A 25,176-nucleotide genomic window follows, 5' to 3' on the forward strand; every position below is an offset into this window, starting at 1 on the left:
CCATCAGAGCTTTCTGAGGGAGGAGGCTCAATAGCTCATGGAACTACAAATCCTAGAATTCCATATCATTTAGCCACAACACTTAAAGTGGTATCAAACTGCATTATTTCTGTAATGTGGATGCAGTCTTAGATGTGAAGGGTTGCCAGTGTCTCACTCTCTGTAGTACTAGAAATCTGAGGAGTGAAGACCAAGAAAATCATTTGGGGAGAAAGAATTCCTATTGAGAGGGTCACTGCCCTCATTATATCTTACCCTGGCCCCCAGCTGTACTTCTGGATCATGTGGCCTTAAGAAAAAATAAAATAAAATAGCTGTTTGTCAGTGTAATTCTACCTTTTTTTTTAAATGACATTTGCTTTGTTCTTTTTTATTTTGTCCTACAGATAAGAACAACATGTGAAGTGAACAGGCCCCAGAAACAGCTATCAGAGGAGGAACAAGTGACCTGTGTGTCCCATTTGGTGTTTCTGATTTGTTTTTGTGAGGAAGAGAGAGAGCTAATTGAAATGCCAGGACAGGGACTGGTTGCTCAGACTGAGGTAGACATGAAGATAATGAAAGAATACATTAAAGCTACAAGTCTCCTACAGGATCATCAAGCCCAAAAAAGTTTTCACCTCTGGAGTTTAGCAAGTATTGGAATCATGGTACCTCTATCAAAATTGGTGGGTGGAGATATTTGGCAAAGTCTCTGTCCTCCTAAAAAATAAATGACAAGCCTTTTTTTGTGCACCATGAGAGAACAGGACAGAAGTCTTCTGTGGAAAATTCCATTTCTTTCTTCATTTTCTTTATATATATTGCTATCAGGTTTTTTCCTCTATAGCAGAAATAGCTGGATGTTAAAGGTTCCCCCTCCTGTACACACACACACACACATGTCTCTTATTAACAAAATAATGTGTTGGATATGATTTTTGTCTCTGCACTTCACAGCTCAATAGACATCCTTTTGACATCAAATTTGCTTGTTAGTCTGGTGTACTTGGAAGTTGGTCAGAGGTTACATTCTCTTTAGCCCTCGGAATTGTTGCTTTTATTGTGTCTCTGTGGTGTCTATTCAGAGCACCTGCATTTCGGCTGTGTCTAAAAAACATGTCAGCCAAGAGGTAGACATATCTTATAGCATAAAGCCTTCCCCCCAAGTTTAAATAAAAGTCCTTCAAGCATATTTTTCATAGTGGCACCTTGATCCACATGTGACATCTGAACACTGTGTTTTTTCAAAAAAGGTCTATGCCTGAAGGGAGAAAACTGCCTAATGGATCATGGCTCTAATGTTTACAGGACAATCCTTCTTTTTAGCATTAGCGATGTTGGCAGTCTGCACTTTTGAAGAATCTGTGAGTAATTACTCAGACTGGGTGACTTTTGCAGAGGATATGGATCAGTATGAGAAACAAAAACTGGAAGATTTCAAGGCTGGTCAGAAAATGAAAAAAACAGTTCTTCATCCAAGCTTGTATTTCAGTGCTGAAGAGATCCCAGCATTGAGGCAGAAATCACACACCAGCCATCTCCACCTCTTTAGAGCAATCAGGAGTGCAGTGTCTGTGATGCTATCCAATCCGTCCTACTACCTACCTCCACCCAAGCATGCTGATTTTGCTGCCAAGTGGAATGAGATATACGGAAACAATTTGCCTCCCTTAGCATTTTACTGTCTCTTGTGCCCAGAAGATAAAGCTGCCTTTGATTTTGTTTTAGAATATATGGACAGAATGGCTGGATATAAAGACTGGCTGGTGGAGAATGCCCCGGGTGATGAAGTTCCTCTCGGGCATTCCTTAACTGGCTTTGCTACAGCTTTTGATTTTTTGTATGCCTCGCTCGATGATGTCAGAAGACAAAAATACTTTGCTAAGATCTTGGCCATAAGTGAGGAAATGTATGGATATTCCAAAGTCCGTTCCTGGGGCAAGCAACTACTTCATAATCACCAAGCCACTAACATGGTGGCATTGCTCATTGGGGCTCTGGTAACAGAAGAGGGTGTAGAGGCCCAAGCAAATGTCTGGAAACATACAGTAGTAGATGTGATGGAGAAAACCATGTTTTTGCTAAACCATATTGTTGATGGCTCTTTGGATGAAGGTGTAGCATATGGCAGCTATACAGCCAAATCAATAACCCAGTATATTTTTCTGGCACAGCGCCACTTTGGGATTAACAATTTTGGAAACCACTGGCTCAAAATGCACTTTTGGTTTTATTATGCTACCCTTTTACCTGGCTTTCAGAGAACCGTGGGCATAGCTGATTCCAATTACAATTGGTTCTATGGACCTGAAAGCCAGCTGGTTTTCCTAGACAGATTTGTGCTGAAAAATGGAGAGGGCAATTGGCTTGCACAGCAAATTAGAAAACATCGGCCGAAGGATGGCCCCATGGTGCCATCCACTGCCCAGAGATGGAGTACACTTCACACAGAGTACATATGGTACAACCCAGGATTAACTCCCCACCCTCCTCCTGACTATGGCAGTGCTAAAATGCATGTGTTCCCTAATTGGGGTGTTGTTACCTATGGGGCAGGGTTACCATATGCACAGACAAATACCTTTGTTTCTTTCAAATCTGGGAAGCTGGGTGGCCGTGCTGTCTATGACATAGTCCACTTTCAGCCCTATTCCTGGATTGATGGGTGGCGAAGCTTCAACCCAGGGCATGAACACCCCGATCAGAACTCTTTCACCTTTGCTCCCAATGGGCAAGTTTTTGTCTCTGAGGCCCTTTACGGACCCAAACTTAGCCACTTGAATAACGTCCTGGTGTTTGCTCCATCTCCCACCAGTCAGTGCAATCAGCCTTGGGAGGGCCAGCTTGGTGAATGTACACAGTGGCTTAAGTGGACTGGGGATGAAGTTGGAGATGCTGCTGGTGAGATTATAACATCCTCTCAGCATGAGGACATGATGTTTGTAAGTGGTGAGGCAGCGTCAGCATACTCCTCAGCAATGAAGCTGAAAAGTGTATACCGTTCGTTACTTCTGTTAAATCCTCAGACTCTGTTAGTGGTCGACCATGTGGAAAAGGAAGTGGATTCTCCCATCAACTCTATCAGTGCCTTTTTTCATAACCTTGACATTGACTTTAAATATGTCCCATATAAATTTATGAACACATATAATGGAGCCATGATGGATGTATGGGATGCTCATTATAAAATGTTTTGGTTTGACCATCATGGAAGCAGCCCGGTTGCTAGGATACAAGAAGCAGAGCAGGCAGCAGAGTTCAAAAAAAGATGGACACAATTTGTAAATGTCACTTTTTCTGCAAAAAGTGCTACTGCGAGAATTGCCTACCTGTTCTATGGGCCTAATGTCAATATTTCTAGCTGTAGGTTTGTTGATGATGCCCACACAGGGTATCAGATTTCTCTAAATGTCAACAATACTGAAACTGTTTTCTCTGTTGTCACAGACTATCTAAATCTGAGGAAAAGGTTTAGTTATTTAGGTTTTGGTGGCTATGCCAAGGTAGCTACTCAAGGAAAAGTTACAAAATTTGGCCTTGGAACTGAAGCTATAGAAAAGCAGGTATCAACTAACAAGACTATTTTCCCCTTTGGATTTAAAGTGAATATAATAGCAGGGCTGATTTTGGGGATTAGCTTGGTCATATTGGCCATTCAGTGGCGGTTTTATATTTCGTTTGGCAAGCTTTTGCGTTGGACCCTATTCCTGGTAATTATACTGTGGTTTGTTGAACTGATTGATGTGTGGAGCTCTTGTACTCAACCAATCTGTGCAAAATGGAGTAGTGACATGACAGGTACAGAACACAATGCAGAGAAGGACCAAGGGCACCCTGTGAATTTGCCAGACGTTATCATTACCTCTCTCCCCAGTTCAGGTGCAGAAATTTTGAAGCAATTGTTCTTCAACATCAGTGACTTCATCTATATCAAGATCCCAACAGGATACCTTGATGTTCCTGAAACAGAATTTGAGATTGACTCATTTGTTGATGCCTGTGAATGGAAAGCATCTGATGTTCAAAGCGGCCACTTTCGGCTCCTTCAGGGTTGGCTGCATTCTCTAGTCAAGGACACCAAGCTTCATTTGCAGAATATCCATTTACAGGAAAGCAGCAGAAGTAGGTTAGTTCAGCATCCCTCCACTAGTAAAGACAAAAAGAGACGTCCTAGAAAGAGAGAATCCATAGCAGAACAAAGAAACCGACTCAGAGGGAGTTCAGATAAGGATGCTGAATACATTAGGGAACTGAGGAGACACCTTACTTTTTATCCAAATGCACGGCCTGTACTTAGTCTAAGCAGTGGGAGCTGGACATTAAAGCTGCCTTTCTTTCAAGAAATTATAGGCCCTTCACTCAGAGCACTCTATGTAGTACGGGACCCTCGGGCATGGGTCTACTCAGTACTGTACAAAAGCCAGCCTAGCCTTTACTCCTTGAGGAAGATTCCACAGCGTTTAGCTAGGCTTTTTAATGGTAGTGGAAAAGACAAGTGTAGTTTAAATTCAGGCTATGCCTTTGAATACGAACCACTGAGAGAGGAACTCTCCCATTCAAATTCAAATGCTGTCTCTGTGATGTCCCATTTGTGGCTGGCAAATACAGCAGCAGCCCTGAGACTCAACAGGGATTTGCTGCCAGCAAATTATCTACTCCTCAAGTTTGAAGACATTGTCAACTTTCCCCAGAAGATGGCTGAAGCCATCTATGCCTTTCTCGGAATCCCTCTGTCTCCTGCTAGCTTAAACCAAATATTATTTGCCACATCCACCAGTCTTTTTTATCTTCCTTATGAAGGGGAAATCTCTCCAGTGAGCATCCATGCTTGGCGACATGATATGCCTCCTGAGGAAATTAAGGAGATTGAGGACATCTGTTCCACTCTAATGGACCGCTTAGGATATCCAAAGTTTACTGATTTAGATGCTGCGGGTCAGCAGTAGTTTGCACTAAGGATCCCCAGGCATTTGTAAATAAGAATCAAAGAATCTGGTTTATTCTTGTAAAATGTCTTGTACAGTCTGTTATACTTACAGAGAGATTATTTTAAATGAAATGAGATATTTAGTCTAGTAAGAGGTTTTGCTCTCCCCAGCTAAAACCTATAATTATTTTTGCTGCCTTGGAGAATAAAACTGTGTGAATCTTTATGTTCTTTTTCCAGATGGACACTGGGGAGCTCAGGGGACTGGTAATAGGATAAGGATCCTTTCATTTTGAGGATATCAGTATGAATTCCAGCCAAGAAGGGAGTTGCCAAATATGGCCATCCACTGGCTATTTGCTGGCTAATGTGAAATCATTGGGGAAGAGCCAAAGCTCAGTCCTAGTTTTTTGTGAACAACTGTGTTTGTTTTTTTAATAAATAAATAAATGAATGAATGAATAAAAAAATAAATAAAAATAATAGAGTTTACATTTGGAAGCAAGTATCTCCCATGGGCTGGATTTGCTGGTGTAAGGTGTTGAGAAGCTGTAAACTGAAGAGAACCAGCTAAATGTGTTGTTGTTTTCTTTAAAAAGGAAATGCTTTCCTAAGATTACTGGAATGACAATAGACACATCCCTACATACACTCAGACAGACATGTTGTAAACTGAACAGAACCAACCAGATGTGTTGCTTTTTAAGAAATGCTTTCCTATACGAGCCACAGCAGACATATCCCTACATAAACACACACACACACACAGAAAAATTGGCAAGATTGTGGCATCCTCTTCATAGCCTGAGCAAAGTCACCAAGAAGCAAGTGGCTGTGGAAATAGAAGAACACTCCTTAATATGTTTTCCCCATCTGTAGTGAGGAACTAAGGCCAAGAAAGTTTATTTCAGGATAACATTGCCGTTTGTAACCATAATGTTATTTAAAAAAAAAAAAAAGAATTGGATAAATTACAGCAGCATGAGGTTATTGTTGATTATGGTAATAATAATAATAATAATAATAATAATAATAATAATATCACAGTTTACAAGGACTTCTGCCATTTTCTTGGTGGAGGCTACCCAGAGTGAATCTAAATTAAATCTTGATTTCTGGTAAATGCATTTCAGAAATTTCCTGAAAAAGAAGGCAAAGCATGAAAGGGAAGATGCATTGTATTAATGAGTCCCAATTTTGGGAGAAAGGTGGGATATAAAGCAATATGATGATGATGGTGGTGATGATGATGATGAATTACTTTGGAGACATGTAATCAAGGCTGAGGGGAATATCTGAACTTCACATTATGGCATTTTGATACAACAGTTGAAAGTGCTATTAAATTGCAATCACTGTGTAGTGTGCATACACCCCAGATCAATTGCTATCTGATTTGCTATTGGATCTAGCACACAAGCTGTTGAAGGTATATGGGCCCTATACCACTAAGCAATTAGGCATCATACATAATGTAAAGTAGACACATGGTTATAATGATTCTTATGATTATCATAATCACATGTCTATGTGTATGTATGTTGCCTAATTCCTGAGTGGTATAGGGTCTATATACCTGAACCAGCTTGTGTGTTATATCCAATAGCAAATCAGATAGCAAGTGAACCAGCTTGCATATTACAGTTAATAGGAAGTTCTGCAGTGTTATACATAGGAGGCTGTTTTGTCACTATTGGTTACACCATACATATAAATTATTATTATTATTTATTTATTTTTTATCTTGCCTTGTTCTTGAGACGGAACCAAGGTTGCACCCAACATGAATTTAAGCCTAATAAGGAAAAGAAAAAAAAATCCTACCATATGAAAATATCAATACTTTAAAATGTTATAGTGTTATTTCCTTTCTAACATCCCTTTTCATTTTTCCGTGACCCTTTGTTATTGCTCTGGACATCCTTTGTGGGAGAATATCAGTTAAACATCTCAGTTGTAAGGGATGTGATATATGGCTTAGCTGTAAAGGATCTGTGAACTTCATACCATCTGGGAAATAGGGTATGCCCTAATTTGACATGCAGATTAATCCTCTGTTGTCCCACTTTTTCAGCTGCTTTTAAAATGTTCATGTTTTTCCTCTCTTTCCACTTTCCCCTTTTGTCCTCTGTTAGCTTCAATTGCTGCCAACAAAATTGAATGAAAATGTAGTTGTTACTTAACTGACTCAGTGGGGTAGGGGAGGGGTACAGTAGAAGAGTGGGAGGAACTATTGCAGCTTCTCCCACCTTGTCTGTTTTTGCTCATTACATCTTGGTCACACTCTGATATTGCTTGGCCACAGCTGCTCCAACTTTCATCTATAAAATGTAGGCGGGTATGGGACTTTGAATTGTTTTGACTGTCAGCTCTCTATGGGGGCATTGTAGCATCTGATACCCTGTTTGTGCGTTGGTATTTATTTGTTACTGGAAAATGTAGAAATGCATATCACAGGTTTGTTTACAGTGGGGTGCATGGAGAATGTGTTGTACATTCTAGAGGTTGTGTATTAGAACTCCCACCAGCCACAGCCTGCATAGTCAGTAATGAGGGATGGTGGGTGCTGCAGTACAGCAACATGAAGGTTGTGTGTTCTCCATTCTTATTTACAGCAGGGGTATGGAAAATGAACTTCTGGAGTCACATTCATCATATGCCTTTTGCCAGTCCTCAACCCCACATAACTCCCTACTTTTTATTTTATTTTTTGTTACATCCTTCTAAAAATATAGATTATTTCTTCAGGAACCATCCAGTTTGCCTTTAAAAAAAAATCCAGACAAACATGTCTGTATTGCTTGATATTTGGGGAAGTGTCAAGTGGCAATATCTAGGCCATTGTAGGATTAACTGTATGTATTGTTGGAATGTGTGGTCCCATATCTAGTGTGTGTTTTTGCCTTCAGGTTCTCTGCTAACTAGTGGTGACTCTATGAATTTCATAAGGTTTTCTTAGGCAAGGAATGCTCAGAGGAGTTTTTGCTATAGCCTACAGCACCTGGTATTCATTGATGGTGCTCACCAAATACTAATCAGGCCTGACTCTCCTTAGCTCCCAAGGTCAGACAGTGCCACATACAGATACATGCATGGCCCTTAGCCACAAATATGAAGACTATGCTTTCCTGCAATCAAATATTCAGAATGTGTGGAAGCCTGCAAACACTCATAGGTTTTTTCTTTGAAGGGTTTTCAAACCATGTCCACTATGTGGTTCCACAATGTAGATCTGTGTGTGTACATGCATATCTTCACGAGAGAGAGAGAGAGAGAGAGAGAGAGAGAGAGAGAGAGAGAGAGAGAGAATTGACAGGTGGTCAGTGTATCCTAGCTAGGACATGAGTTTCAATCTCATCTATGTTTTCAGAAATGTATCTTCTTTCCATATATTATGATACCCACCATGGAGATACCCATTTGAAGGCAGCCATCTTTCTTGTAACATGTAAAGTAACTCAATGACAAATAAAAATCTTCCTGCAATGACTTTTTCAAAGAAAAATTGTAAGAACTGGAACTTGAAGTTGCCATCCTGAACATACTAAAGAATATGGAATTTCTAAGGAATAGAACTTGTGGAACTGACCTGTGATAAATACTGTGTGCCTTCATTCTCAATCATAGTATTTTCCAAGTTAAAGTTCCACTGAAAGGAATCAAACATGCATATTTATGTAGTGCGAAAATGAATAATTGCTATTGTTTTGGACAATATTTTCCTGATTTTATTTTCACAGAAGTTACTTTTTATATAATGAACCTGTATGATGCATGAGCCTGTTTATATTTTAATATTTATTTATTTATGTTTGGTTTCTATACAATTCCTAGCAGTTATTAGGCACTTTATAAGTAATAAATTATAACGATGACTTACTTCTGAGTACATGTAATTTAGGATTGCAACACTGGTATGTGAACTTAATTTATCAGGAACGCTGCTGGTGATTTTATGGGATTTCATAGAATCTTCATTTCCCCCTTTTATCTCAAACCCTATCTCATTGTGGATTATATTTAATCACACCAATTCCACTTTTAAATCTGTTCTAAATCTGCGTGCATTCATCTTCAGAAACTGATTTCCCTTCTCTATTTACTTGTACTCACTATTTATTTGATTTAGATAAGATCATCTTCTTGTACACTTTTCTTTCACTTTTCCAGCCAACAACCTATTTTCTCTTCTGTTCTTTAAACATATTAAATGTGTTCTTCCAAATTTTTTTTCCTTTATATTCTCTACTGTATGTATATCTCAACCTTTACATGGTATTATCAGAATAACTCCCCCCCTCCCTCTTTTCATCACTCTCCCCCTCTTTAACTGTCTGGTGTATGGTTACAATTGAACTTGCTATGAAATATGTTTCCTTTTATTTGTAGAAAATAGAATCAGAGCCTAATGTCATGAATTTGAAATATGCCAGCTGGGTAATTGCTGTTTGGGTGATGATAATTAGCCAGTGTCACAATGTAATGAATTTGTCTTTGCAGACTGATGACCTCTTGGTGATGTTGGATGCTTTAGTGTTATGTCTTCTCTCCTTCACTCTCAGCCTCTGCTAACTTGCTACAATGTTATGTGATCTCTCATTGTGACCTAGATAAAAGTAGCTCTTTCCCAGCCATTCATTATTATGTCAAAATGTGCCTCTAGCCTGAAAAGCTGCTGGTACAGTTTCACTAACCTTAACATGGCTGTTACATGTCTTGGATCGGAAGGGAGACTGGCAGCTCTCTTTTTTCCTATGGATTTTCCTCTGGCTAGGTAGAACATGGTATATTGTAAAGGAAACAACCAACTATATTTGTGTGAAATGTGCCAGTGCTGGTGCCAGTGATGCATTGGGTTGAAAGTATTACTACAATGGTTTCATTCTTTGTCTACCCTGCCCTCCTTTTATAAACTGTGTGCATTCTTTTAGTCCTTGCTATCACATTTTTTTAAAAGGCAGCTCTTTTTTGTCATTTCTATGTCAGCAAAGGATATTGCCACTCTTTTTTTTCACTTGTATGACTGTTTTGTTGGTAACTGATGCCTTGTTGGAGTTTGACAGAACTGCCCTTGGAGAATCAAGCTTTAAAACTCAAAATGTTACCCTTTTTTAAAGGCTGATGATTCACAATCCTGGATCTGATTGAAACCAACAACATGTCTGGCCTCTGCTTGAACTTTGAGGCTGCTGGTGATAAGAAACAGAGAGTTCAAAAAAGCTAAGGAAACTCTAAAGCCAATATTGTTTGTGAGTGTTATTCTTCAAACAGATAGGGCTTATGTTGTCTGCACCAAAGGCTATGATCTTCAAAACGATCACCTTGTTTAAAAATAAAAATAAAAAACCTGCTGTTTCCACAAAGTAAGAGTTCTGAAACTTGGAAGGACTCTAACATTGCTTTGACATTTAGGAGGCAGTTGCCTCTTGGAGTAGAGATGGGCAGGCTGTAGTCCTCCAGATATTGTTGGATTCCAGTCACTAGTTACCCAGGCAAATGATGAAATATGAAGATCAGTGAGTCCAAAACTTTCCCACTACTGATTCAGGACTAAGATTTGTAGCATGAACTGAGGATCAAATTTCCTTTATAGCATAACTGATCATAGTAATTCAGTTTTATCTAAGTTTCCAGCCCATGCACCAATCAGATCAGGGCAATATTGGTCAAGCATAGGGTGTGCATTTAACTTTATAGCTTTCTGGTAATGTAATTGGACTATTAATTTGTTTATTTCATTTATATGCTGCCTTTCTCCCCAAAGGGACCCAAGGTGGCTCCCAGGTTTAAAAAGCATTACAATAAAATTTAAAACAGTTAAACTCACCTAAAAACAGTATAAAATTATATTAAAAACACAATGGAAGGTAAAAGGCAATACACATGTTCAATATAAAAGCCACGGTGGCATGCTTATCTTTTAAATGCTTGCTTAAACAAAAACACCTTGGCCTGCCATTGAAAAGTAAGCAGGGAGGGGGCCAATCTAGCCTCCCATGGAAGGGAGTTCCAGAGGGTGGGAGCAGCCACCGAGAAGGCTCTCTCTCTCATGTCTTCACCAAATGAGCCTGGGATGGTGGTGGGACTGAGATAAATCCTTTCCCCAATTATCTTAGTGTTCTGGCAGGTTCATATGGGGAGATATGGTTTTCCAATAATCTGGACCTAAGCCATATAGGGCTTTATAGGTCATGACCAGCATTTTGAATTGTACAAAAAAGTAGTCAGTTAAGCTGTTCCAACAAAGGAATTGTATGGGCCTGTACAAACAGGCCAAAATAAAGCTGCTTTGGGTCACTTTGGAGTATGCTGTTTAAATGACACATGCATCTTAAGAGCCAGAAGCTGCGCCAAAGCTGCTCTCCAATCCTTAGGACTCGAGCATGGCTTTGGCACAGCTTCCAGACTCATTGAAACAGCACACCTCCAAAGTGACCCCAAGCAGCTTTATTTTGGCCTGTCTGTACAGGCTCGTATGCCTCCTATAACTGGCTCTGGTCAGCATTCTGGCTGCAGCATGTTGGAGCCACTGAAGTTGCCAAACAGTTTCCAAAGGCAGCCCCACATACTGTGTGTTACAGTAGTTCAAACAAGATGTAACCAAGACATGTGTCACCATAGCCAGATCTGTCATGTGAAGAAACAGGAGCAGGTGGCACACAAATTTTAGCTGTGTAAATACACTCCTGTCCACTGCTGATACCTGGGCATCCAGGCTCAGAGTGGAGTCCAGGAGCACACTGAAACTGCAAGCCTGAGATTTCAGAGGGAGTGTTACCCCATCCATCACAGCCAAGGCCCCTATTCTCTGATCTGCCTTATGAAAAGGAGCACCTCTGTCCTGTCTGGATTAAGTTTCAATTTGATTGCCCTCATCCAGTCCATTACTTACAGCAATTAGTTCAGTATAGAGAGAGCTTCCTTGAAATCAGATGGGAAGGAGAGTTAGAATTGAATGTCATCTTCATACTGGTGACACCTCACCCCAAAACTCCAGATGACCTCTCCCAGTGGCTTCATATAAATGTTAAATAATATGTGGGACAGAACAGAACCCTGAGGAACAGCACAGGCCAACAGCCAAATAAATAAATAAATAAATAAAAAATCTCTGCTTTTCTTAGCAATACTTCATATGTGTCTTGTATGCTAAACCACCAAAGGGAAAGTGTTGTACAGAAGATAAGCACAGTAGGGATGTAATTCTTCACTACATTTCTTCCTGAAGGCAGTGATGAGTAATTTCGTCAGTTTTCTTCCAGATGTGAGAAAGTATTTAAAAACCACACAGTTTTAAAAGGCTACTCACAATCCAATATTCATTCTGTGCAAAATTTGTATGTGGTTATTTTTCACACACACACACACACACACACACACTTTCTGTGTGGAAAGTAATATTTCCACACAGGAGTATTGGCTCCTGCACAGACAATGCTGTTTTCTGGGAAGGAAATGCTATTTTCTATGCAAATGAACCATGTGCCAATTTATTCAGAATCGGTCATCAGTCACAGAATTTTCTATGCAGGAAACAGCATTTTTGGTGTGGGAAATAATAATTCAACACAGAGATGGATTGTCTGCACACAAAAACCACCTGTGAATTTTGCACAGAATATTTTCCAAACTGTGAAGATTATCATCAGTCCAGGATAATATATAAATAAATAAAATTTTTATTTGTATACCGCCCTTCCATCGATCAGGGCGGTGAACAACATAATAAAATCATATACAATAATAAACAGCAACCAAATAACAATGTACACATATTAAAAACAAATTAAAAACACAATCAGCCGACCATCTTGCCGACAGGAAAGGAAGGAAGGCTATCTGGAGCTTCATTCAGGGAATACAGCTCGAAATAGGAAGGTTTTTAAATCCCTTCTAAACTGAGCCAGGGAGGAAGCTGAGCGGAGCTCTGTGGGCGGCGTGTTCCAAAGGGCCGGGGCAGCGATGGAATATGTCCTCCTCGTCGTGGAGGTAAGTCTAGCCCCTGGGACCCTGAGTAATTGCTGCCCAGAAGTTCTGAGGGTGCGGGGCGGAATGTATGGGGAGAGGCGGTCCTTCAGGTATCCTGGGCCCAAGCCATGTAGGGCCAGGATTCTTCTGTGATTTCCTGCATGGCAGGTGGTTGGACTGGATGGCCCTTGTGGTCTCTTCCAACTCTACAATTCTATGATTCTTGTCAGAGTTTCTGAACACAAACAACCAAACAAACATGCATTTCAATTATTTTCTGAATATTTTTTGAATAGTCTTTCCATACCTAAAACAGAGACCTTTAGCTAGCAAGTTGTGGAGGGATGATGTGGGCATAACTAGGTGCTGCATATAGATGGATGGGTCATTTATTATGCACTTCTAGTTTATATCTCTATTTCCTAGCAAGTTGGTGTCATACATGGTATGTGTGATTGATGACAATCTTGTTTGACACATATTTTTTGTATATGTTCTCGCCTACCACCAAAGTATCTCAGGCTAGGCTGAAAGAAAGGATGAACTAAAAGACAGAGAGATACATAACACTTGGAAATCATAACCCTGTTTTGAAAACCACAACTGGAAACAGTATTGCACTATTATCCTTCACAAATAGGGTACACAGTGACCTTGCAATAAAAATAGCAGCAACAAAATAAGACAGGAAGGATTCCTCAGTCCTTGGTCAGGAGAATGAGTCATAGGAGCAGAGGAGCATAAAATACTAATCAGAAAAAGACTAGCCAAAAATAACTTGTGGTACAGAATACTTTAAAACAAAAATTTTCTTGATTATTTGCAGTAAGATTTTAAAAAACTGCAAAAATAACTTGTAATTCTACTCATAACTAATAAGTATGTCTTTATTGTGTGACTAACTATTATGTCAGCAGTCCTGTGGTACTGATGAGGGCAGAACCTATTCACAGGCTCATGTCAAAAAATCTCCTATATGAAGTGCTGAATTTATGCAAAAATTAAGCAACATTTTAAAGGTCTTGGATTACAAAGCCCCCCTAAATGCATACACACAGAGGGAGAGAAAGATTGGAGGGGTGATTGTGTGAGGCCTCTTAAATTTGGCACAGCTTTTCTTTTTAGTCAGAAGATCATTTCTAGAGTCTATTGAGAGCATTTTTGCCCCTTTGGTCCTCTTGGTGTGTTTTAGGGCCTTTTCTCAAAGCTGGAAAGGGAAATAAGGCTGAAAACATGGTGAAATAGTACCTTCTATCTCCTAGAGAGTGCAAAGGGCCTTTCTGAGGAACTTATTGCATGGACTTTAAAACTGGCTCCAGTCTCCTGGGCTGGAGCTGGGATGCGGGATGGAGGTGGGGATTATTGCATGCTAAATTGCCACCTAATCACTGCATGCCATCAGCCGGGGTCTCAGCCATGCTCTGCCAGCACTTTTTAGGAGCCAGAAAGCTTCTGAGTTCAAAAAAGTGCTGATGGAGCACAGCTGGTGGCGGGTGGCAATTAGACTGTGAGTGACAGCAGTTGCTCAAAAGCATTTCAGATGACCTCATGCTCATCCTGTCATTGTCCCATCATTGAAGTGGCATTGCCTGGCATTTTTTATTAACAGGAGTTCACCTTAATGCAATGCCACTCTAATGTCAGGAAAATGATAGGATTAGCTCTGTGTTACGAAAGGCCTTTGTGCAATCACTGTGATGGACAGGATAAGGATGGGGGAGTGATCCCATGCCTTTCGCGCTTGTGTATGATGATCTGTCCTGGCTTCTGTTGACCTCATTTGCTGTTTTTAACATGTCCTGTTTTTTTCTCTCCTCCTCTCACTTTCCCGCCTTGTCCTCAGCTTACTTCACTTGCTATCAGATGGATTCAAAGTACAAAATTTTTTTTGCTCTCAATTAATACAGCATCAAGAAGAGGAGGGTACAGGGCAGAATCTCTCCTTCCAATAGTCTCGGGGAAAAGCAAATTGCTGCAACCTTTCTGAGCTTGTCTGCTCTTACTCATGCACTTACTAAATTCACTCTAACATTGTTTTGCCACATGTATCCTGTTTTTATCTGGAATGTTTTATTGTATGATATATTAGTAGATTGCATTGCTGTACCTGCATGAGAGATGTACCATGTCAGCCAGGGTGACTATGCTTCTTGATCTCAAAAGATGGTTCTCATGTGATTTGTCAGCAGCACATATGGTGGGGCATAAAGGTAACATCAAGTTATCTTTCTGACATCTCCGCTGACTTGAGTCTTGCTTTTATGGGAAAGGCAATGTATAAATATAGTTAAAAATAGTGATGATAATAACAACTTTGGTGCCTTCTTCTGAGCATCTGATTTTTCAGAGAGATAAATATTCTCAATGTAGCTGTTCAATTTGGCAGTCATGGCCAGAGATATTGCTAGAGGTAATCTTCATTACTTTGCCTCCGAGTTTCCTAAAGGTGGGTTAATAGCATAGTCACCCAGCTTTGTGATAATCAACTACTTAAGTACATTCAGAAAGATTATGGATATATTCCTGCATCAACAGGCAATCTACAGAATCTATGGGTCTGTATTTTTGTGGCCTCAGACCCTTTACCTTCCCCTCTCCATTTTTGAAGCACTCTCTTGTCCCTGGAGGTTTCCAGGAACCCTGAGTTCATAGTAAAACAATGCACAGAGCCTTATTTGAGGGAAGAAGTGGCTCTCCATGCAAAACCTGAAGCAAACATTCTGTCACTTCTGTGTGGGTGATTGTTTATGGAAGAAAAGAAATCAAAAGAGGAAAAATGCATTTATGAGAGGTTGTAGTCTGCAACAGATCCCTGACGATAAAATTGGTGCTTGGATCTGCCAAATTTGCCCATCCCCTGGACTTTGTGAAGTTAGAGAATTCTTTTAACTCTGTGTTTCTGTTCCAATTGGGTGTGTGGCTGTGTGTCTTCTTGTTTTGAACAAGAAGTGGCAGTGCAGGTATAGTTACAAATAGCTACTGATTTGTTAATTCATATTTTTTCAATAATTTAGCCACACATAAGGTAAATTACAATTCCATTTAAAGTCAGTTTTACAGTTTCAAGATATATGTGCCCTAACTGGTTATGTTCTGTACTGTAAACCAGTGGTTTGCACATTCTGGTGTGCTTTTAAACATCTACAAGCATTTATTCTACCTACCTTTGAATAACAAGAAAGCAAACTGGTAAGTATAGCAGTAAATAATGGGTGGCTGACTTGGAACTCTATAACTAACTGCTTTTTAAAAGTTACTTTCCAGCCTCAGCCCATCTCTGGTTTCTTGGCAGTTGTACATGTGCCAAGAACAAATAAATACATCCACAATCTTTCCACATTTTCCCCTGGTTACTTTTCAGCATCCATAATAATAATATGAATGACAATGGGTCCCTATATTGAAGTGAATTGAGACTCTGTTGTGCTTATCTTTCCTTCACTGCACCAATTAAAGATGTGCAAACCAATTCAAAGGTGCAACTGGCAAAACATTGTAGGAATGAATGACTTCATCTAACCTCTGCTTTTGTTTCCATAAGCCTGGCTGGCGGGGAGGGATCTGCATGCTGAGGTGTCTCTTTCATTCAGGTAAAAGAAGGATCTGAAAAACCAGGATTACTTTACATGACAAAAAGTGATGGGAGCATAGTGGGAGGCCCGTCACTATCACACAATTGCTTGAAGATTATCAGATGATGTTGCACGACGTTGCCATAATTATTGTTTTGCAAATAAAAAGTAATTTATCACTGTTTTTCATTCATGGGACTTTCCTGTGAATGAAAAGCAGTGCTAAAATTATTTTTTATTCATGGGATAATGATGCAGTTATGGTGACATCACAAGGCATTGTCTGATAATCTTCACTCATTGCGCAATAGCAATGGGAATATCCTGCTATGCTCCCATCACTTTTTGCTGTCTGAAAGAGTCCAAAGAAACATTATATGGGAGCTAAACCCTGCCCCTTATCTTACACAAGCCAGCATTCTAACACCAGCATTTTCAAGTTCATAAATACAATATTATAAAATGGAAGCAAAAGAATACAACAGTAGAAGGTCAGGGAAACTAAGATGTCAAGAAAACATAAACATCTAGTCCTTTATCTAATCAGATGTATCTATTGAGGAAGGTTTATGCATGTCCCAGTAAAATAGCTTGTAAAACAATGAAGCCCTAGTGATACTGTGCCAGAGTCAAGGAGCTAGGGCAGTTAAGGTACACTCCAGATGAAGTACTTGTGGGATGAGGAGGAATTAGTTTAGTAAATTAAATCCACTAAAGATACACAATATCCACAAAGTTGTATCCCAAAACAATAAGGATTTTTTTAAAAAACAAAAACAACAAGGTTGTATTTCAGGGATCGAGAAGATACTTTGCATTCAGAAAGTATGCATGTGGATCCAAAATTCAAGAATTGCTTCACTAGCATGGGCTTCACAAGATCCCTGCTTGGAATCCTGGTGAGTCTCCAGCAGTGTGGACATTAATGAGCTAATGGACAAAGATTTAACTCTGTATGGGGCAATTTCATATGCTTCTTCTTAATAAGTTACATGAGTATTTCTATCATTAGCATAGTTAGATATTACATACCTTGTAGAAGCATTGTGACAAAACCTTTTGACCTTCTTCCCAGTTTCCATTCACAGGCTGTCAGTCCCCATTTCAACATTTTTTCCAGAAGTGACTTTCAGCCAATTCAGCAAGGGTTAGTTGCTTAAATCTAAGTACTGTAAATTACTTGAATTTTGCTAAGATTAGTTTCAAGAGTTGTCACAAGAGCTTCTGTAATACTCTATTCCTGGGATCTACAAATGTAGAAATATCTTCAGAAACATTTAAAGAAACTGAAAAAGTGTCTTGATAGGCTTAGTGTATTTCTAAGAGAGATCCACTGATGTGGGTGAGATTAAATTTCACTTGTTTGTATATTCTGGAATGTGGATTAGCATCGCAGATTTCCCTATATCTCTTCTTTTCTCTCTCAGTCTAAAATGGAGTCTGTGAAATCTCTGAGCCTTCTCCTAAGGTCTGCACCCCTTATCTTTTTAATATTTGATAGCAGTGAATCCATCTCTTGTAAGCATTGCTGTCACTGTGTGAAATTTGTTCTTTGATTTTTTAATCAGATGTTCCAGGTTTGTCAGTTATCATAGTTACTGATTTCAAACAGTCAGATTTCCAAATAGCAGTTCACATGAAATGTCATATTGCACTAGTCACACTTTGGTGGGTTTCTTAAAATTAAATAGCAAAGAATAGTGGTTTGGTGTTCCCTCCCCCCTCCATTGGTACAGATATGACGTATTGCCCATTGTGAATGTATTTGATAGTATTCAAGTATAACAATACTGAATGGTTATTTTTGAGCCACTTTCAATAAAAGTATATTTATTCGCATGTGAGAATGTGAACATTCTGGTTTCATAAATTAGATATCTGCCTTTTTAAAAAAGTGAAATAAAGCAATGGTTCCCAGCCTTGGATCTCACATTATAGAATACAATTGTTGGGTGCTTTAGTGTACAGTACAACAATATATGAGGACTTAAAACTGGAAAACTAGTGATTCTGACAATTGAACATTAAAAAAAGGGGGGAGGAGAGTTAGATACCTTGATTAAACCAATATTTCTATAATACTGGGATATACAATGACTCTTTGTCACATAGCTGTATTTTGAAATATATTAAATTTCTATTCTCTAATATTTCTATTACTATTATTTTAAAAAAATCCTCAACCATTCCAGTGCTTTCTCATCAATTTACAACAATTTTTAAAATAAAAAAAAACAAGTAAGAGAAATAAAACAGCTTAAATATGAAACTAGTTTCATCTAATAAAAATAATTAAATGTAAGCGTCAACTACATTAAAAATATTTGCCTGGGAATACAAATATTTGCCAGGATAGGACTAATCAGACAACCAAAAGAGTATATTTAACATATGGATCAAGTTTTCCAAAATCTTAGTGCAGCTACTGAGAAGCCCTCCACCCCATCATCACCATGCACCACTAATAAAGTCCCTGAAATTATTTTGGTTTAATAATAAGTAAGCACCAGTATTTGTGCATTATACTGAATCCCCCTGAATTTATTGTTGATAATCAGCAGTTTGTGCTGATTCCCAAAGGCTCCTGTTAGAGGAACACAAACTCAGACTATCTGAGATCTGTGGAGTCTGAATGGATGTATTACAAATATATATGACACAAGCGAACTGCCAGGTAGATTGGAGTTTGGGGATATTTTCCTGAAAGTCATAAAAGCTGATAATTTTCTTCAAATTAAAAAAAAATAGTTACTGAGAATTTTATCTAGAATTTTATTTAGGGAGTGGACAGACTTTTGGGGCATGAATAAGAAATTAGATGTCAGGAAAGCATCCAAAACTTTATGGGAGAGTCAGAGAAATCTTGATGGAGATGATTCCATTATCACACACACACACACACACACACACACACACACACCAGATGCATATGTAGGATAGAATCATAGAATCATAGAATCGTAGAGTTGGAAGAGACCACTAGGGCCATCCAGTCCAACCCCCTGCCATGCAGGAAATCCAGATCAAAGCATCCCTGACAGATGGCCATCCAGCCTCTGTTTAAAGACCTCCAAGGAAGGAGACTCTATCACCTTCCGAGGAAGTGCATTCCACTGCCGAACAGCCCTTACTGTCAGGAAGTTCCTCCTAATGTTCAGGTGGAATCTCTTTTCCTGTAGCTTGCATCCATTGTTCCGGGTCCTGTTCTCTGGAGCAGCAGAGAACAAGCTTGCTCCCTCCTCAATATGACATCCTTTCAAATATTTAAACAGGGCTATCATATCACCTCTTAACCTTCTTTTCTCCAGGCTAAACATCCCCAGCTCCCTAAGTCGTTCCTCATAGGGCATGGTCTCCAGACCCTTCACCATTTTTGTCGCCCTCCTTTGGACACGCTCCAGTTTCTCAATGTCCTTTTTGAATTGTGGCGCCCAGAACTGGACACAATATTCTAGGTGGGGCCTGACCAAAGCAGAATACAGTGGCACTATTACTTCTCTTGATCTAGACACTATACTTCTATTGATGCAGCCTAAAATAGCATTGGCCTTTTTAGCTGCCGCATCACACTGTTCACTCATGTTCAACTTGTGGTCTACTTGGACTCCTAGATCCCTTTCACACGTAGTTTCATTCAGCCAGGTGTCACCCATCCTATATCTGTGCATTTTATTTTTCCGCCCTAAGTGCAATACCTTACATTTCTCTGTGTTGAATTTCATTTTGTTAACTTTGGCCCAGCTTTCTAGTCTATTCAGGTCATTTTGAATCTTGATCCTGTCCTCTGGGGTATTAGCTATTCCCCCTAATTTGGTGTCATCTGCAAATTTGATAAGTATGCTCCCAATTCTGTCATCCAGGTCATTGATAAAGATGTTGAATAGCACTGGGCCCAGGACAGAGCCCTGTGGGACCCCACTGGTCACTTCTCTCCAGGATGAAAAGGAGCCATTGTTGAGCACCCTTTGGGTTCGGCCGGTCAACCAATTACAGATCCATTTAACAGTTCCTTTGTCTAGCCCACATTTTACAAGCTTGTTTGCAAGAATGTCATGGGAAACCTTGTCAAAGGCCTTACTGAAATCAAGATATACTATATCCACAGCATTCCCTTCATCTACCAAGCTGGTAATTTTGTCAAAGAAAGAGATTAGATTTGTCTGGCATGACTTGTTTCTCTGAAACCCATGTTGACTTTTTGTGATTATGGCATTGCCTTCTAGATGTTCACAGACTCTCTGTTTAATGATCTGCTCCAGAATCTTTCCTAGAACTGATGTCAGACTAACTGGATGATAATTGTTGGGATCCTCTTTTTTCCCCTTTTTGAAGATGGGGACAACGTTTGCCCTCCTCCAGTCTGCTGGGATCTCTCCTGTTCTCCAGGAGTTTTCAAATATGATTGCCAATGGCTCCGATATTACTTTTGCCAGTTCTTTTAATACCCTTGGATGGAGTTCATCTGGTCCCGGAGACTTAAATTCATTTAGATTAAGAAGGTGTTCCTCTACTATCTCTTTACTTATTCTGTACTGAAATTCCCCTATTCTGTCCTCTGCTCCATTATCCTCAGGTTGAGCACCCTTTGCCTTTTCTGAGAAGACTGAGGCAAAGAAGGTGTTGAGTAATTCTGCCTTTTCTCTATCTCCTGTTAGCATTTTGCCATCTTCTCCACGCAGTGGCCCTACCGTTTCCTTCTTCTTCCTCTTGCTGCGGACATATCCAAAAAAGCCCTTTTTATTGTTCTTAACCTCTCTAGCAAGCCTGAGTTCATTCTGTGCTTTAGCTTTTCTGACTTTACCCCTACACATGTCTGCTATTTCTTTGAATTCCTTTTTCGTGATTTCCCCCTTTTTTCCATTTCTTATACATGTTCCGTTTCAAACTTAGCTCGGTTGAAAGTTCCTTAGTCATCCATCCTGGTTTCTTGAGACACCTCCCGTTTTTCTTTCTCAGGAAGACCCAGGAAGGAAGGAAAGTATTAGGAATGCAAAGGGAAGTAAAAGAAACATGTATCAGGAAAACTAAACAAATTTAAAATGATATGTGTGTGTGTGTTATGGAGTAGCTCAGTAGGCACAAATCCCACTTCGTATGCATGCCAAGAGAATAGATCTAAAGAGTAAAGTGACCTTCTAAATAGAATTATGAGGTCAGGTGGAAATAATGAAACTGGGTTAGTATTCATTTGGGAAATCCTGTCAGTGATCCATGTTCTGGTTGTCATTACATTGCTCCCCGAGGTGGTGGGGCTGGGAGGGGATATTCAAATCAACTGGAGGCAGGAAATATTCCCATTTCTAGCTCTACAAATTTGAAAAAAAAACAAGGAAACCACAATGGATTTTCCACACACCAACACTCATTTGGGCATGCAACATTTTTATGACCCATGATACGATGGAATTTTTATTAAAGTTTTAAGAAATGACACAACACAAACTTTTTATCCTATTGAATGAGGATTAGATGACATCAAAGCAAAGCATATTGGGCACAAGATAGAAGATGTGCGCAATTTTTGCTTTTATTATCTTTAACATTTTGTACAGTACACTGCTCAGAGAACTCTGGTCCTCATTTGGTGATAAGAATCAATTAATATGGTTTCTCTCTGCAATCACCCCCCCAAAAAAAACCACATATTCTCCTACTTTTCCTGAGACTGTACATTCAGAAGCAAACAGATTCCATTTTTCATCTAATTAAACCAAGCACCCAGATTATGGCATATGCAACTGTTTAACAGGGATACTATTGCAAATTATTCTATTTCACTGACACAGTGACATCTGGTAAGAGGGTTTCTGATTGTATATTTTTTCTGATTGCTTTTCACCAGTTCATGTAGCTGTATATTTTATCTATTGAAATTTAATTTTAAAAAGACCTGTAGTAGGAATTTTGAGTAAATGCCAGATTAATTTCTGAGATCGTATTGTATGGTTGGTTTGATCCTAGATAATTAATATGTATTATTTTTTAAAAAGTCCAGATGGTTTATTAACAAAATGATATATCCACCATGGCATTCATCTGACAAATATTTCCAGAAGACATCAGAGCCCTGTTCAAACATTGTTTCACCACAAGCTACTTCCAGTGGGACACTGTAATCCATGAGCAGAGGTATGGGGTAGCCATAATAACTTTTACATCCAACACTTTGAAAAGCAAGCCCTGGAAACAGCCCCCAAAAAGCTCACAACATGGTTCCGACATGTGGATGACACCTTCACCATTTGGAACCACAGAGAAGCTCTGACTGTATTTTTGAACCAACTGAACAACATCCACCCAAACATCCAGTTCACAATGGAAAAATAAAAGGAACATTGCCATTCTTGGATGTCCTGGTCATCCGCAAATCGAACCAATTGTTGGGTCAGACAGTATACAGAAAACCTACATACAGAGACAGATGCCTACACAAAAACTCCAACCGTCACCCAGAACAAAAAAGAAGCATAATAAAAACACTGGTAGACTAGGGCATCATGATGGCATGCACTGTGTGGACCGGCGTGTGCCAAAATGGCAACCTGGGGGTGGGGTTAGGGCATCCAGCATGCAGACACTGCACCCTAACTCCACCCACAGGCTGGCATAAAGTGCCAGTCTGCATAGGGCCAGTGTTTCCAATTTCTTCTAAGGATTGCTCTCTATTTTATATATATATATAAATATCTATCTTTTCTGAGAACATATATTTATCTGACCTTGTGTACCATTTCTTAAAAGTCTGTATCAGTATGGGAAACATTAGAACCCTAGAACGACCTAGAAAAATGTATTTATAACTATTTCCAGTTAAATGACACAAAGGTTGGAAATATTTCCATTTGGTAATGCTGGCTGTCACATGACTGTCTTAACAATTTTATTCATTTATCACAAATAACAAAGATGATTTTCTTAGCATGTCAGCAAAATTTCTAGCTGTAGGACTTATCGTGGATTTTGCTAACCTCATCATACTAAAAACAACTTGAGAATACTTTCTGATGTGTCTCACAGTGATAGCTGTTAAATGGAATTACAAAAGCAAGTGACATACTGTCAAAGTAAGACAATGCAACTATCCATTCAAGAAATGAGCAAATTTATTTTAGACTGAAGGAACTGGTCTACATGGGATTTTGATTATTTAGTGTTTTAGTATGGTGCTCTCTACATGCTGATAAATTTTATTATCCATTTTGAAAGTGCAGAGCAAAAACAGTGCAGAATTGGAAAAAAAGACTAAGAAATTCATTTCAGAATTATTCTTGTGAAGCTTTTACAACTTGTAGTTAAATATCACATCTGAAAGATAAAGAAGCAAAAAAATAGAAATAAAACAAAACATCTCAAATCATTACCTCACTCAAGATGGTACTTGGATTGGATAGTGATCTGGGAATTTCCCCACCTTTTTGAAAAATATAAATCTACTTTCACAAGAATCGTATGTAGACCAAGTTGCAAAGTCTATATGGTCTGTCATGCTAGCAATTTGGTTTTGTGCTTTCACCAGGAGGCAATGTAGTATGAGAGAAAAAGGCTTCTGACTGTGTATCACATGTTTCCAAATGCTTAGCTTCCTGGGTGATGGTGGGTCCATGAAGCCAAGGGAGTATGGGAAGGCTGGCAGGGAAAAACTTTTTTCAGATAAGAAGCAGTTTTCCAAGATGGACCATCCCATCTGTATCCCCCTCTGCCCCCATTCATAAGCCAGTGATTTGAGAAATAAACAGCATGGAGCTAATAAGCCTCCTCTCTCCATTGGTTCTGCCACCTTCTTCTTCTTCTTCTTCTTCTTCTTCTTCTTCTTCTTCTTCTTCTTCTTCTTCTTCTCCTCTCCGCTCATCCCCTTTCCTCAGTGCCCTTTTACCTTACTCCCACCATCTCCACTCTGTCATTGCCATTAATTTCCTGGGAAATTTCCATCAGTAATCTGGCCTAGAAGAGCTAATATCTGACTAATTTACTTGTTACATTTATATCCCAATTCAATTTCTGAATATCAGTCTTACAGAACAATACCACACATACTGAATTCAATAGAGCTACTCTCGTTTTATGTCTTATTAAGGATTGCTGTCCGATTATCTTCATTTCTGATTTTATTTAATTTTATTAATACGTCAGCTTTCTCCCAGCATGGAACCCAAGGCAGCTTATGAATGACCGAAACAAGATAAGCAAAAAACAAAACAAACAAAAAACTGATAAAAAGTTAAAATGCAATTTAGCAAATCATTACATTAAAACACCATTAGGTTTTAAAAGTATAAAATCATGTAGTAATTTTGTCAGACAAATTATACTCAAAGTGATTCATTACAAACATACCTATACATCAACAATTAATACTCATGACTTCATGTTTCTTTTTAAAATGCAATTTAACATTTTCATAATAAGCTCTCATAATAAAAGAAAAAGTCTGCATGCCTATAGTGGCCACAGCTCATCATCACACCATGCCAGATAACTCAACATTTGACAAAGTGTTTTTGGTTGTTGTCCAATTTGCAGTACTGATTTTCATGCTGAAATTCAAAACAGGGACTAGAAGAAAATCAATCACTAAATAAATATTGTGTTGATTCATGAGGATATCATGGGACACATTTCAAAACTGTGCTTAAGGCAAGAGCAGGCAACTGCATGGGAGCCAAGGGCAATCCCACCCTCAGCTGCTGTAGACAGCAGCCCACACAACAATTCCAAATACTTCCATTT

At 39.1% G+C, this 25,176-nt stretch overlaps 1 protein-coding gene across 1 annotated transcript; it reads left to right on the forward strand.

The window, feature by feature from the left end:
• The first annotated feature begins 1,023 nt into the window (after positions 1-1,023).
• On the forward strand, positions 1,024-5,627 carry DSEL (dermatan sulfate epimerase like). Its single transcript, XM_089516960.1, has one exon. It carries the CDS (start codon positions 1,272-1,274, stop codon positions 4,926-4,928), a length of 3,657 nt encoding a protein of 1,218 aa, XP_089373086.1. The 5' UTR covers positions 1,024-1,271; the 3' UTR covers positions 4,929-5,627.
• Positions 5,628-25,176: the final 19,549 nt, after the last annotated feature.

This window comes from Sceloporus occidentalis, unplaced genomic scaffold (genome assembly GCF_023333645.1).
Source record: "Sceloporus occidentalis isolate IW3139 unplaced genomic scaffold, rSceOcc1.0.p SCAF_3, whole genome shotgun sequence".
NCBI classification, from domain to species: Eukaryota; Metazoa; Chordata; class Lepidosauria; order Squamata; family Phrynosomatidae; genus Sceloporus; species Sceloporus occidentalis.